General features: G+C 40.9%; 1 protein-coding gene across 1 annotated transcript in view; it reads right to left on the reverse strand.

Annotated features, from left to right (window-relative positions):
* Positions 1 to 855: 855 nt before the first annotated feature.
* Positions 856 to 15,546, reverse strand: part of znf106a (zinc finger protein 106a) — a 38,768-nt gene continuing 24,077 nt past the window's right edge. The window contains 13 exon segments of the mRNA XM_041275644.1: positions 856 to 3,967; positions 4,586 to 4,732; positions 5,525 to 5,596; positions 5,704 to 5,775; positions 6,092 to 6,211; positions 7,583 to 7,645; positions 8,503 to 8,694; positions 9,818 to 9,934; positions 10,714 to 10,848; positions 11,380 to 11,525; positions 12,575 to 12,602; positions 13,300 to 14,108; positions 15,129 to 15,464. Of these exon segments, the coding sequence (XP_041131578.1) occupies positions 3,911 to 3,967; positions 4,586 to 4,732; positions 5,525 to 5,596; positions 5,704 to 5,775; positions 6,092 to 6,211; positions 7,583 to 7,645; positions 8,503 to 8,694; positions 9,818 to 9,934; positions 10,714 to 10,848; positions 11,380 to 11,525; positions 12,575 to 12,602; positions 13,300 to 14,108; positions 15,129 to 15,464 (2,294 nt within the window). The 3' untranslated portion in view covers positions 856 to 3,910.

Consider the following 15,546-nt stretch of genomic DNA (forward strand, 5'->3'; position numbering starts at 1 on the left):
TGATTGGATTTATTCTGCTCTGGTGTTCTGGAATCCATTAATTATATGTATTTATTTTATAACAACCTCCAAAAATATTAGATTCTAACCAACACAAGCCAGCCAGGTTAACTCAAACACTACTGGAGCACGGCTGCACTATCACTGTTTATACAGAAGTTTTAAACATTATATTATTAAACTAGTAATTTGATGAAATTATTTAACATCTATTTGGTATTTTAAAGGGTAAACTTGATTTCGTCCTACTTGTATATTTTTTGCATGTATTGTTCTTTCAATATTGCTCACATCTCATAATGCTAAACCACTTACAGCACTGAATATGGGAGTACACATGATACACATGAAAAAAATAAGTTGAAAAAGCCATTTGTGCAAATGCATATGAAGCAGCTTCCACAGTAAATAGTTCATTTTTGGCTGTCCCTTGTAGATAAATTTCCCATCTTAGGCCCTTGTCCTTTGACATTAATTTGCACATTTCTATTGTAAATTAGTATTAGTATTATTATTATTTGCTTATTTAGCAGGTGCCTTATCCAAGGCGACTTACAGAGACTAGGGTGTGTGAGCTATGCATCAGCTGCAGAGCCACTTACAACGTCTCACCGGAGCACAAGGAGGTTAAGCTACTTGCTCTGGGTCACAGAGCGAGTCAGTGAGTGAGCTGGGATTTCAACTGGGGACCTCCTGTTTACAAGACCTTTTCTTTAACCACTGGACCACACAGCCTCCTTTAAAACCTTAATAAGACTGTTCTCATTTTTAAATGGTCTTTGTTGTTAGTGTTCTTTAATTACAAATATAAAAAAGTAAGGCATCTTTTTCATAAGAAAAACACAACACAGCAAATAAAATTTTAAATGTTTTATTGCCGATACAATTTCTCTTTACAAAATCTCAGCAACAAGTTTGCAGCTTTGTAACTTCAATTGAGAACTAAAGGCTAGCTGCACCAGTCTGTAATTGGAAATATGGAACTTAAATGTGGCCCAGTCAGCTGTACAGTAACACTAACTCATTCAAACTAAAAACGTGGTTCATCTTTGGAGAGGGTTCTAATTCTAGTCTTGTGGGGATGTTTATTTGGGTTTAATGGGCATTTGATTTGATGGTAGACATCATTGTAGAGTCAGTTCAACAGTTCAACAGTTCAAACAGGCATGTTGTTGAATAGGAGATAAACTAAACGATTCCTCTAAAAATACAGCAGACTGGCAAGAAGAGAATATATTGTACTGTTTTCAAATGATTTAATTCCATACAGAAAAAAAAAAAAAAAAAAAAAAACACAGGATTGTGCTGTAAAAGAAAGTCCCTATGCATCACCAATACGGACAAAAATCAAACAGACAATTGAAAACATTTCACAGGTGTTTTTTTCTCAATTTAAAAGTGACCACCTAATTCTTTTGGTCACCACTACTGGAAATTGTGTATGTGTATGGCATGGCTAGCACTAAAGCTTACAAATGTATGGCATTCATCATGGTAGCACCTTTAAACTCTGAAACAAAACAAGCCTGCCGATCCTGACCAAGTAGCTATCCCGTATAGAAATATCAGTCCTTAACAAATCACTTAAAAGAAAAAAAAAGTACAAAACCCCTCAAAACTGGAACAAAAAACTCAAACACCTGTACGCCTTACTGCTATCTTTTTTTTGGTAAAACTTTTTTCCACTCTTTTCAAACCACAGACTCACAATCTGGATGGACGGAGTTCACAATGGTTACCTTCTGGCTCAGAATGGATTGTTTTGTGTGCACATTGATGTTCTGAAGAATGAAGAATTTATAGAACTGTTCAATGTTCAATCTTTGTACCAAGAGTAGGTGTCATCTTTCTCATTTAATATCTTGATAAATGAACTATGGTTGATAAAAGGTTCATATAGATATTTATGTCCTCCATTCTTTGTGTTAACCAGTAATACTAAAATAAAATGTAGTTATACAATAAGACCAATGTTTTTTTTTTTTTTTTTTTTTTTTTTTTTTAACAGGCAGTCAGTATCTTTCATGTTCAATGAGAACCACTGTATACATGTGACTGACTGTTTGGATTTTGGAATTTAGTTTTTGTATTTGGCGCTATAAAGTATTTCTTCCACACCTAGAAACTACTTCAAAAAGCTACCAAATAAAATAATAACACACTCTTAAAATGACGGATTTAAAGAAAGCCAACATAATGGATTCACACCCAACACAAGTACAGTTAGCACTTCAGTACTAATGGAGCTATGTCCCCAGAATCAAATCAAACAAGAACACATGTACAATTGTGGAACACAAACAAAACACACACCTGCTCTGTACCATCACTGCAATAAACCCATTCCTTTAAAATACAAAAACACTCTGTATTTTATATACTGTGAGAAATTGTCATTGCCATTTTGTTTTTTGCAAACTCAAAACCAGTTTATGAAATTACGCATTTATTTATTTTTAAATAAGAAAAAAAAAGTATACAAACCACAAAAAAAAAGTTAAATATACTGAACTTGGTGCACCTGAGATTGACAGAGTGGTAAAAAGCTTGCATGATCTCACTGACACTGGAAGAGCTAGGGGAGGAAGAGATTCTTTAGTGTCTCCTAGGTTCATCTAGATTAATGCTGCTCTTAAATCCCTCAGAAATCCTTGTCAGAAGCATCTACATCTAGAAAAACCTTCTAAAGACCATTGGAAGAAGTAAACAGACACGATTTGCAAAGAGCAGATAAGAATCTCAATGCAGTATTCACGATCCATTTACCACCCGCAACAAAGCTGCTCTCTTTGGCTGTGCAACAGGCTGTTGTGATGCACTTAGCTTTGTGCCAAGATGATAGCTTAAACAAGAACCAGCATCTTACACATCAAACACAACAATCCTTCAGATGCAAACTCTTTAAACTATAAAACAGTGCCCAAACTGCCAGATCACTATATGAGTTCTGAGGACTGTATCCCCATCCCACCATGCCATACTGCCATAAATCTGAGTTAAATGCTTCTTTTTCAGTGTGTCAGTAACTGTAGCTTTCCCTTACACACATAAAGTCAAGATACCGTTGTTTGTTCTGCACCTTTGTCTGTTCTATGAATGAACACAGCTTAATGTGTGAAAGGCTTGGCCTTCAGCATGGTCAGCAGTTACAGAAATGATACAAAAGATTAAAAACAAATGGATTAGCAGAGAACACCATCCTCCTGAATCAGCAGGGTGTAATTGTCCTCATCAGTACATTGTTGAGTGCTTCTATTTGCTGTTCCAGTGGAGCTCTTGTTTAATGATTGACACGGCTACACTCACTTGTGCTCTTCACTTTCAAATGAACTATTTCAACTGAACTAATTCACGCACCCCCACCCATATTTTCACCTATATATTTACCATAATAAAATGCCTAAATATTAAAATACAGGTTTATGACCTTTAAAAATGAGTATTAGATGGATTCAGTTTTCCTGCTATATTGTACACCAACGTCTGCTTGTACCGTCATAAGCAGAACTGTGACGACTCAAATAATCCACTTACCCCTTAATAAATATCTTGGCTTTTTCTCCCTTCCCCCCAACCCTCTGATATTAACTGGAAAAAATGAGATACTAAATTATTATTGTTATTTTTTTGTTTTATATTCTAAATAAAACACTGATTAAAACGGGAAATAAAGAGCCTTATGTAGCACTGAGGTGTGGTCTCTATGAGAGCGGACAGTAATGACAGACCGTGCTCCATGCAGACGCAGGCTATGAGGTACTCCCCTCCTCTTCTCCCTTGAGCAATAAGGCAGCTTGCTGGTCATCTCTGCCTTATCCTCACTCACGTCACTATTGAAGGAGGGCTGTGGTTTGTTTTTTTTCCCCTGGGATGTTTCAATGCCTCCCAATATGGGAGGAGAAATCCTTCCTTATGGGTCGAGCTTGCTGTCTTCTTCAGCATGTTTCTGCATGTGTTTGGGAGTATCCTGAGGACACAGGAAAACAGCCATTCTTTAAAAACCGCAACACAGCGCAATCTTACTAAGAGTTCATGCATATTCATTCCCTGCAACACAAAAAGTATAGCACACTGCAACCAAGATCCTCCCTATGTAAAAAGGAAGCATGACCTACGGACCAGCAAAAGGACAGGATCCTCCCAATATCTCCCTGATCCCCACTCACCCCCCCCTCTTACCTGGGGACCGTCAGGGGGGACGAGGGGAGAGACCTGGAGACCGACAGGGGGGTCCCGAGGGGCTCCCCCCTGGGGACCCGACAGGGGGGGACGAGGGGCTCCCCCTTGGAGACCGATAGGGGGGATGATATCCCCCCCCCCCTTCTCTGGACCCTCTGGCTGTCCCCCCCTACTCCCCCTCTCTGGACCCTCTGGTTGTCCTAACTGCTCCCTTCTCTGGACCACCTGGCTGTCTTCCTGCTCCCCCTGGCTGTCCTCCCTGCAACCCTCTCTCTAGTCCCCCTACTCCTCTCCTGGTTCTCTTCTCTCCCTGCCCTCTTCTCTTTCTCTCCACCCCGATTCTCCTCTCTTCCCCTTCTCTTTCTCTGGACCATCCTCTGCCCTCTTTCTGGACCCCGTATCTCACCTGCTTGGACCCATTCCTGGCAGTGAAGAAGGCGTTGCAGTTTCTCCAGCGGCACTTCAGTGTCTGGAAGTTGGCGTTGGTGTGGTCCGTCAAGAGGTGGTGCTTCAGGTGATCCGCTACCCCGAAAATGAGGGAGCAGCCGTGCCACTCCGAGAAAACAAAGAGGGGGTTCATTGTTGTGTAGGGGGTACTTGGATCTGCACCGGTATTTGGGACAATATGCACATATGGTAAAACGCCAAAGGCTTAAACTATGGCAAAAAATAAAAACACATCTGGATACCCGCATAAAACCATAATAAATATATGAATGAGGGGAGGCCATTCAGTCCATCAGTGATCGTCTGGTCCTTAGCAGCTAACTGGTCCCCAATTCGGCTCTTAAAGGATCCCAATGATTGTGCATCAGCAACACGGAGTGGTAACCCCTTCCACAGCCTCAGCACTGTGTAAAAGTGTCTCCTTCCCTCTGCCTACTTTTCATTTCCAACTGTGTCCTGTGGCCCTGGTCTCTGTGCTGCACTTAACACACTGGCTAGGGTTATATTTGTCAACTCATCTTTTATTTTAAAGATGTCAGATAAGTTCCCCTTACTGAGGTAAACCAACCCTCATGTCATAAGTTCATGACAAGTATGAACATTTTATTTTAGTCTGACATTAATTGTAGACCCACAGAATTATTCTGAAATCATTTGAAACTCATATTAATCAAATAAATTACATAAATTCCACTTTGCTCATGTTTGTTCAGATTCTGCCTCAAAGATGAAACATGTCTGTGGCTTTACTCAGCATGCCAAATAAATTGCAAGTGCAGAAACAGTAATGAATGCTGACAAGGAATTTATCATGGGGTAATAAACAGACACAAAAAACAAATAGTGTGCCTGTCCAGAGGGAGCAAAAGCATTGCTTTAAGAACTCTTAAGACCTTACCCAGCAACGGTAGTTCTGCATGAGATTTAACCGCACAGCTTGGACACTCCCATCATAGCACCCGGTGTAAATCTATAAACACAAAGTGAGGAAAACAGTGGATTACATCTCATTCTGCAGTGTTTCTTGAGAAACAAATTGCATTTAGTTTTATGCAATGCGGAGTGCACAGCACTCACCATGCTTTTGTGGATTGTCATACACATGACCATGTCTTTGTGCCCTCCGTAAACTTGTAATCGGTCATGAGACTGAAAGAAAAAAGAGGATCGTAGATTAACTCACTGAGGAGCAAACACAAAAATAACATGAAGCAATAAATCATTATTGCACCACTGTAGGCAAGGTTTACTACACTGTCCGTAGCACCTAATTATGCCCTTGTAACAGATTACATTCTCAAAATCTGCATGTCTAGGAAGCAAAACATATATTTGAAAATCACGACAAGGGTTTAAAAGGCAACATCCTCCTTAAAGAAGTAAAATCAACTGTTAACACTGTATGCAAAGCAATGTGAATGGACCCAGGGCTCCATTCCAGACAGTGGAATCTGTTTGTTTGTACCTGTAGTTCGTAGACCCGCACCAGTTTGTCCAGGCAGGCTGTCACCATGACCTTCCCCAGGATATTGACCACGGTGACGGCGTGGCTGTGCCCTTTGTAGATGCGCACCAACTCTCCAGTCTGTCAACGACAAGCAATACAGGAAACAACATCACCACATACAGCTCGACTTTGGAAACCTGTCCAAATCATTACTGCTCCCCCTTTATAAGGTAGCCCTTTATACCACAGAATGGGTTATTAGACAGCATTGATCTCGCTCCCATTCATCTCATAGTACCATTACAGTGGCACATTGTATTCATTATAAGACAGAACACAAATAGCAGGGTCTTGTAACCATGGATTCCCAACTACAGTGATATGAAGGCAGCGTGCTGTATGTACCATTAGGGTAGAAGAGTGTCTGCTGGGGACCACTTTGGGTAGGAATGAAAGTGTGAAGCCAGACACAGGGCACTCTTACCATACAAGACAGTGTCAACTGTGCATAATCACTAACGATCAAATCAGGTTTTAAATAGAAGAAATTATACAACGCTTAATGTCGTTTTCCATACGTTCAGAATTTTTGTCATTCGGTAGTTTACTGTAATAAGATGTAGTGGAATGTCCTGTTTTGAGATGCCCATGAACTATGTATTTCTGCAAAGCATTTCAAGAGAAATGCCTTTGAATTAGAAAACTGGAAGCAGCAAAATGAAGAAAGCTAGACGCACCTCTCAGCTCATTTAGCTTCCTTTAGTTTAACTAAATCTATTAAATGTACAACAATAATTTATGATGGATGTTTCGTCTTTGCCAGCTACCCTCTAAAATACAAAGCACTAAAAAAACCTGATAAATTGTAAAATAAGCATGCAAAATTAAATAAGCAAAAAATTGAGAAAAAATAAATCATGCCCATTTGACACACAACGCAATAATTACCTTGATTATGCACCATCTCCATCAAACTTTTATTATACTCTCCTAGCCTCCTACAGATTGCATTTGGCTATAATCCAGTAACTATTTAAAACTTTCAGGTAGTGTCTGATTAAAAGACCCTCTTAATGATTACTTATACTGTACATTTAATAAAAGAAGAAAACACAGTACATTGCATTATGTAAGTGCTTTACACATTTTAAAACAACACACACAGTAATGAGAACGAGGCTTAACCTGTACATGCTGTTGACCACTGCACTAGCTTCAGTATAGACAAGGCAAGGACAGGACATGTCTACATCACTGCAACTGGATTTGAGAACACTCTTCACTGAACTGGAGTCGTGTGGTGGATTGGTTCTGCGGTTAGTGGTCATGTGGTTGCAGGGAGTTTTCTTGCATACGGGTGGATGTGGTTGTAGCTGGATAGGAAGAGCTCAAAATGAATTCTTAAGATAAGGAGCTGATAAAAAGACAAGCGACTTTGATAAAAATCAAAAGTGCCACTATAACCATTACTAAGTATACCTATGGAAACGGCATGAAAAGTTCACGTACATGGATGTTGTGCGCATGAACAGACTGGTCACTGGATCCACTGAACACCAGGTCATTCACAACCTGGAAGACAACATGTACTTATTACAGTATATACAATAACACTTACAGAAAAAAATAAACAAAACTGTTTAATAGTTAAACCTATATAGCAGTCAGCACGGTCCATTTGCAGCTGTAATCCAGTGGAAAGATGTTACTTGTTTTAAAGGAAGATCTATATCAACAGTGTGCCAAAAGGTTGTTCTTTACTTGTGCAATGACTGCCCTGGTATTCGTGAAGGTGGCATTGATAAAGTGTACTGCGTCTGAGTCCACATTACTGAATTACTACAGTAACAGGAAATCAATGAGGATGAAGCCGATTGTGCAGCTAATCCTGTTTCATTAGAAGCTGGAGTAAACTGCCATGCCCAGGGGCTGGTCAAAACTTGGAATCTGGATAAAAGTGATCTGGATTTTGTCATCCTATACGTTGTGATTTTATCTGGATTGTTTTGATCTGGTTTTTCAGAATACATCACTGCTGCATTACATTTACCCAGACTACAAATAATTATGATTACGAAATATGTTTCAATGTAATCTTGATCACAAGGAAGAGGATTACAAAATCCATATCATTTATATCCAGCCCCTGGTGACTAGAATAGTAGTGATTATAAAGGATAAATGGAAAAGTTCAATTTTTTGGGATGAATAAAACACTTAACTCATTGTAAGCATGTGTATAAAATTTCAGCTGATTCATGGGGGGCAGCATTGCCTACTGGAGGTGCAATAAATACTACTTGGGAATTAAGTTGACACCTTGACAACAAGCAAATTACAGGTTGAAGTTTTATTCAACTGCATTAACAAGCTCCTTTTCCTAATCTGGGAAGCAGTTTTTGGCCAGGGGCTCGGAAGTCCCGACAGACCTTCATGCAGAGCACGGTCTTGGTGTGCCCCTCCAGGGTGCGCAGCAGCAAGCCACTCTTGGCGTCCCTCACGCTGATGGTGCAGTCATAGGAGCCCACTAGCAGGATCCTGCGCGCCCCCTCCTGAGCCGAGGCCAGGCAGCTCACTGCCCGCGGATTGTGGCATTCAAGCACATCTAGCTGCTTGTTTGTCTGGGGACAGCAAGAGAGCGTGGGATGAAAAGGGAGCGTCTCACAGGGCAGACCATTCATAGATTTAATACAGAGAAGTAAAGCCATGCAAGGGAGGATTTCAGTGTTTTAGAACATTATTTGCACACTGAAGAAGGCGCAGGCTAAAACATTTAGTTTTACACCTTAGTTTTCTGATTGTACGTTTTTAAGTTATGGATGTTTTGAACACAAACCCAAAGATCTGAAACAAGCTGAGGTATAAAAGGAGATAGGAGTTTTAATATCATGCAGTTCACAAGGAAAGGATTTGCTGGAGTGCATTCCAGGCTTTCAGCACAATAGAGCCAACTAGAGGCTTTAGTAATAATAAAATAAACTAAAATCTAACAACAAACATTTTGACAAGAAGTCTTTCAAAGTCTTCTAGTCAAAACACTGGTCAGTGAATTGAAGATTCTTTCAGTGTTTCTAAATGCAGCACTATGGAGTGTTTAATAGTTATGGATAACATCTACACACTATATAGTGTGCAATATGAGAATGTAATACCAAGTCGATGAGCCCATTAGAAAAAAAATGCTCACTAGTTATTCTAAGCTTTTATCTATCAAGTTGTAGAATACAAGGAAATTGCAAAACAGTTATCAATACTACATTGACTATCTATATCCTAGTATCAATATTCGACAAACTATATCCATAGTATCTATATTCACCTGGCTGCAATGCTCCACAATTATATTGAGTTTAAACTTCAATACAACAACTCCTTAGTGTTCCCTCCTACATTACTCCGGAGTTCAAGGGTGAATAGTCACAGCTAGCATAAACACGCAATACCGACACTGAGATAACATACTACAGTTCTGAAAATCAAACATATAACAGTGCATCTGAATCTCTTAGGGCATTTCTGTCTGCAAGAATAATGAAGTGCAGTTGTGAGGGTATATTTTAGTCATTTAAAGTGCACAGCTATTAAGATCAACCATTATTTAAATTAACTGAAAAGACCCTGGAGCACAATCTAGTATCAGTAGTGAAATTCAAGAACAAACTATTGTGAATGTACGTGTTGATCACGTGAATACCTGGCAGAATGAATGTGGAACCCCTCCGCTTGCAGTAGGGCAGTGCTCACCTTCAAGCTGAAGCTGACCACACTGCCATTGGCCAGCCCAACGAACAGGATCTTCCAGCGGCTGTGTAAGCAGAGGACTCGGTCCAGCTGGCAGAACTGCTCAATACACTCTGTGGTCTGGAGGGAGACAGGTTAACTTTCATTAAACTACACCATTCACCTCATTATAGAATATAATTTTATTATATCCTTCAGGTGTACTGTGTATTTCTTCATGTTATATTATTAGACTAGTTAAAATTGCTACAGTTAACAAAATATGTTTCTTGGCTATGAATTTTATTTCTTTTTTTTTTAAATCAATGTACTTCACTGGTAAATGTTATTTTTTTACACAATTAAAATGTATGTTTAAGTGTTCAGTGGCTACCTCTAATGTTGAGTGTATTTCTTGTACACTTTTTGCTGTGTCAGACAAGTTTGTCTTACAGAGTCAAGAGAAAGTACACTTAGATAATATAACAACTGGTGAGCAATTTTTTCAATGGGCTCATCCAGTTTATATTTCCCATAATAACCGGACAGTTGTTACGGGAAACACTTGAGCATTAACAGCAGTAACAGAGTGGGACCCCAGCACAAGATGTCAAACTGAAAGGAATTCCAACCGTACCTCTAGCTTCTCAGCTGGGAAAAAATTGCTCATCACAGATTATGAAAAATACTGCATGTGGTAGTGTGTGATAAATGAGAATGTAATGCCCACTCTTGGGTGGGATGCTTGGATAAATTCACTTGGATATATGTTGCACCTAACCCCTCGGGTAGGCATTACATTTTCATATCACACACTACCCCATGCAGTATTCTCTATGCACAGACCTTGGATATTGAAACCGCCTGTAAGCGTCTGAATTCCTGCTGCCCCTGTGCATTAACGAGGCCCGTAACATTACCTTGATGGAGTAGCAGCGGATGGTGTGGTCGCTGGAGCCTGTGTATAGCCTGTCTGGGATCCCCGCACTCTTGCTAACCAGCAGGCAGTTCACTTTGGTGCTGTGGCCCTCAAATATGGCGACACACTTCCGAGTCTAAGAGAGGGGGACGAAAACAAGCTCAGGCTGGCACGTGTGGAGGAGAGCTCAGGGGGAGATGCGGCTTGTTTCCATAGGGGGAGGCTGGAGGAGCAGTTTCACTACAACAACCAGTCCACAACCCCACTTCCATTTAATGCAAACTTTCAATAGTCATACAACAGCCAGGTGGATGAGTGAGCTGAAATGGTTTATGGCTTGGGTGTGCTAACCTTATTAACACCTGAATGCATAGCAAGTTAAATAATTAATTCTCGGCACTGTCATGAAAAACATCTTTCCAACGAACTGAAGAATGCCATCTATCAAGAGGTTCTGTGATAATGATGTTTACTCACCCATGAGATGAATGGCAGCTATAATATGCAGTTAAAGAAAGAACACTGAAAGGCAGTAGCAGTACCTTCTCTATTACATGTGGCATTAGTCCTGTGTTCTTTCAGCCGTGTGAAAATAAATTGGACCTGACGCGTCTGACAAGCACTGAATACATAGACCGCCAGGGGTTAATCCTCCACTAACACTCACTATTAGGTCAAAAACGCGCACAGTCTTGTCCCCGGAGCAGGTGTAGAGCAGCCCGTTGTGTATCTGCATACAGTTCACAGCGGCCTGGTGCCCTTCAAAGGAGCCCTCTGTGGGCTCGTCCTCCTCACCAGGCTCCGAGGAGACCTCTAAAGAAAGGAGAGACACATCTCAACATTCACCTCACAGGATACTGCACATCCCTACAGCTGTACTGCAGACTTCATCAACATGTAGTTTGTGAATACTAGATAAAAAGTGTGTGTGTCTTTGTCATTAAAAGCAATTAAAAATTCCAGTTTTTGTGAAGCAATTATCCTTATACATGATTTTGCTTTTAGCAAGTTAGCTGTTCACTTGTGTATACCAAATCAACAACAATGGGGTCTGTTCAATTGATCTAAACGGTGGCAAATCTACATACCACTATTTGTGAATACATTAATAAAGGAGATTTTAGCAAACTCTCTAACAGTGTGTGCAAGTCTCTTTAGTGTATTTTTGCCTTAAATAGTAATATTAAAAACAATGGTCTGTTTAGATCAACCGATTACACCCCATTGGCAGGATAATTAATACCACAGTGAGAAGAGAGAACTATCACAGAAAACTCTTTGGGATCTGTTACAAAAGAGCGCTGCAGATGCCCATAAACAGTACTCATAACCCACTACGTACTATTTTAGGTAAAGTCTGTGGTACACATGTGACCCACTGGTAACACAAAGCTCCAAATTCCAGTGACAATCCACTGAAGCCCCTCAGCCCCTGAAAACATGCTGGAATTCTTAAAGGGGCTCTTCTATACCGAGACACTGAGTCGTCTATAATGTAGAGACTTCCTCATATTATACACTCGGGGGTAGGCTAGACACTTCTGTGCTACAGGCAAAATTGAGGACAATTTTCATACAAACAGTAATAAGAGCAACTCTGTCTTGTTGTGGTTTCTGGTAAATTGTTTTTTGTGATAGCAGAGGTGGAATAGCCCATGAAAGTTCAGTGTTTGCTGTCCCATCTTGATACTTACATTTGTTTTTACCAATTTTCGGTGTGACCCTTGAAACAGTTCATCCAAAACAAGCACTTCAATAAAATATTTAATAAAAATCAGAGAAACTAAGAATTGCAAGCAATAAAACTGGTTAAAATCCTAACAACCTAAATGACAGAAGAACCTATGCATGTGATACAGTACCTGAAGAGTTCTTCAATCCCTTAGTAGACTCGGTCTTACTGGGAAAAAAAAAAAAAAAAAAATTATATATATATATATATATATATATATATATATATATATATATATATATATATATATATATATATATTGTGAGATAGCAGGGAGGGGGTGAAAATCCTTCCCTGCTAAAACATGTGAGAATGCACATTTGGGTGTTATTGGGCTAATTGTTTCATTGTTTTATGGTTTAGTAATCCCCTGCACCTGGTGGTAATTGTAAATTAGAGCCAGGTGCAGTGTATTTAAGAGAGACAGTCAGTTTGTTCAAGGCTGCTGAGAGAAAGGAACAGAAAGTGTGCTCTGGTTCCGAGCAGACGTAGTAAGGTACCGTGTTCAACTGTGTGGGTTTTTGTGTTTGGGTACCGGTAAACAGCTTAGCTGTCCGGGATAGTAGTTAGGGAATCCTGACTGTATAGTTAGTGCTCCAAGAAGGAGCTAGGTGTTTGCTTGCTTAGTTTATTTTCATTTGTGTTTATTAAAAGTGCGCGTAAGCACTTTAAAAATCAATTTCTGGTGTCCTGGGTCTATTTTAAAGGGGCAACGAACCGTGAGAGTGCGAGAATTCGTCACAATATACATACCCACACCACCAGACATATTTACTGTAGACACCTTTTTGACCTAAATAAATAAATAAATAAATAAATAAAAGAGAGACAGTCCTAACTTTTTACACACAGTACTTACACCACATTGGTGCTGCTCTTGCTGCTGGTCACCAATTCGCTAGTGGAGCTCACTTCATCACAGCCCAGCTTCTGGGCCTCTGTGTGGTTGCATGCCGAGACTGTGTGGAGCTCTCTCTTTGAGGGACTGCCCCATTTCTCATCCCTGGAGTCAGAGGAGTCAATGGCCACCACCTCCAGCTGTGTGCTGGGGAGCTCGATCATCTCCAGGACGGAGTCGCTGTCACCAGTGCCCTGCTCCAGACCTGCATTGGAGGGGTCAGTGCCCTGGCCCGGCTTGTCTCCCTTCTGGGGGGTGGATGTGCTCACCTTCCCTCCTTTAGCAGCTTTCCTGGGCTTGCTCTTCCTGACCGGCCTGCTCGAGTCCACGTCCTGCTCTGTGTCGCTGTTCTCTTGCCCATCGTTGGCTTTCCGTATAGCTTTCTTCTTCTTTAGTTTCTTGAGTCTCTTCCCAGCTTTGTTCTCTGGCACCGCCACGGTTGATTCCGCATGTCCCTCAGCCTCCTGCTTGGCCTCTTCCTCCAGGAGTGTCTGGCAAGACAGCAGCTGGTTTTGGGCCCAGATAATGGGCCTCTCCTGGCCTAGGAAGGAGCTTCTGGTTACTGGGTTGTCCTGCACCTTCATGCTGTGGGAGGACTGGGACTGACTGTGGGAGCAGGTCTCTCTTTGTTTGGTCCGGCAAGCCTCTGAAGACAAGCTTACACTCTCCTGGGAGTCACTGCCGACCTGCCCAAATCTCTCTTCTAGTCCAGCCAGGCTCATTGCTCCAGCAAACCCTGGAGACACTGATAAACTGGGCTTTGTGCCTTCATAAAACGGAATACAAAATAAGAGAATGATAATCTGCAGCAGTAAAGGAACTGTAAAATCAAGCAAACCTTTTTATATCTTCATTTAGCATGCTTTTAAGAAGCTGGAAAAAAAAAATCTGTTGTGCAGTTGATTTTGTAATCCTTTGTCAAACTAAAGTCCTTACTAAGTTCCATCACTACCGAATACTATTATTAAACGGTAGCTTCAAATTTCATAATACAATTTTTTCTTTCCCACTTCCCCTTGCTAAGTATCATGTTTGCAATCATTGCGAGTGGTTCTGGATTTTGTTGTTCCAATATTGAGTTACATATCATGTGGTTTATGGCACTGCATCAACCTCAAAGACTACCTTTAGCACGCACTGAAAGCAATGTAGAGAGTGCTTTCCATTAGTGCTGTATGTAATCTTTGAAAAAACACTGCTTGAAATGGATTGGGTGATAATTACAATGTTTGTATTTGTTCAATAACACACTAACAGCATTTATTAATGACTGCACCAAAAAAAGATACCATGAAAGGAAACCATAAACGAGGTCTGACGGGAATGGAAGTAAGGCTCCATTTGCACATAGCAGTTTGAGCCATTCTCGGTTTTACTATGAATTTAATAAGACACACCTGGGCTTGTTACCTATACACTCTGACTATTAAAACCTGGAATGGGTGAAACAGATGTGCAAATGGAGCCTTATTTCCATTCCTGTCTGAAATAAATACCCATTCTAATGTACAGATAGGTAATTTGATGGGGTACCGAGTTTACTCCGGAGACATATTTTACTGTAACATGGTACACATTACACTTTTGTTTTCTTGTCAATGCAAAATTAATTAAAATTTTAAAAAATATATTTACACATTAAAAACCCACGTTCATCCCAGTCTTGCTTACCATTGAGGTGTGTCAACCCCAAACCCTACATATTCATTCCATTAACTTGTACAGGAACAACTACACAATGCTGCTACCAAAGAATGCTTATGTAGCCCAGGTGTGCAGTACACACCTTGCACTGGCGTGGAGGTGAGCGGGGACTCCAGTGCTGTGGTGTACAGGCTGCTGTTCCTGGGCTGAAGGTCTGATGAAGCTGTGGTGAGGGGGGTTCCTGCCTGACTGCCCAGAGCGTCGGGATCCTGCTTGATGCGAGTGGACGGTGTGCTGCTGGGGAGTGCTGGGGCTGCAGGTGGGCACAGGGAGGCAAGCGGGGAGCTCTGGGGGAATGGGAAGAGGATGGTGGGGGAGGGCTGACCGGTCAAGTGAAGAGAGGTATCTTGGAAAGGGGAGGGCAGTGCTGTTGCTTCAAACTTAGCCATCAGCTCAGGGCGTGGACCATCATATGACTCTGTAACACAAACAGGCCGTCAATGTCAACAGACCTCCACCAACTCCGTACATACAGACTGGAAAACAAATTACTGTGAAGG

The sequence above is a fragment of the Polyodon spathula genome, chromosome 17, assembly GCF_017654505.1.
Source record: "Polyodon spathula isolate WHYD16114869_AA chromosome 17, ASM1765450v1, whole genome shotgun sequence".
NCBI lineage: Eukaryota > Metazoa > Chordata > Actinopteri > Acipenseriformes > Polyodontidae > Polyodon > Polyodon spathula.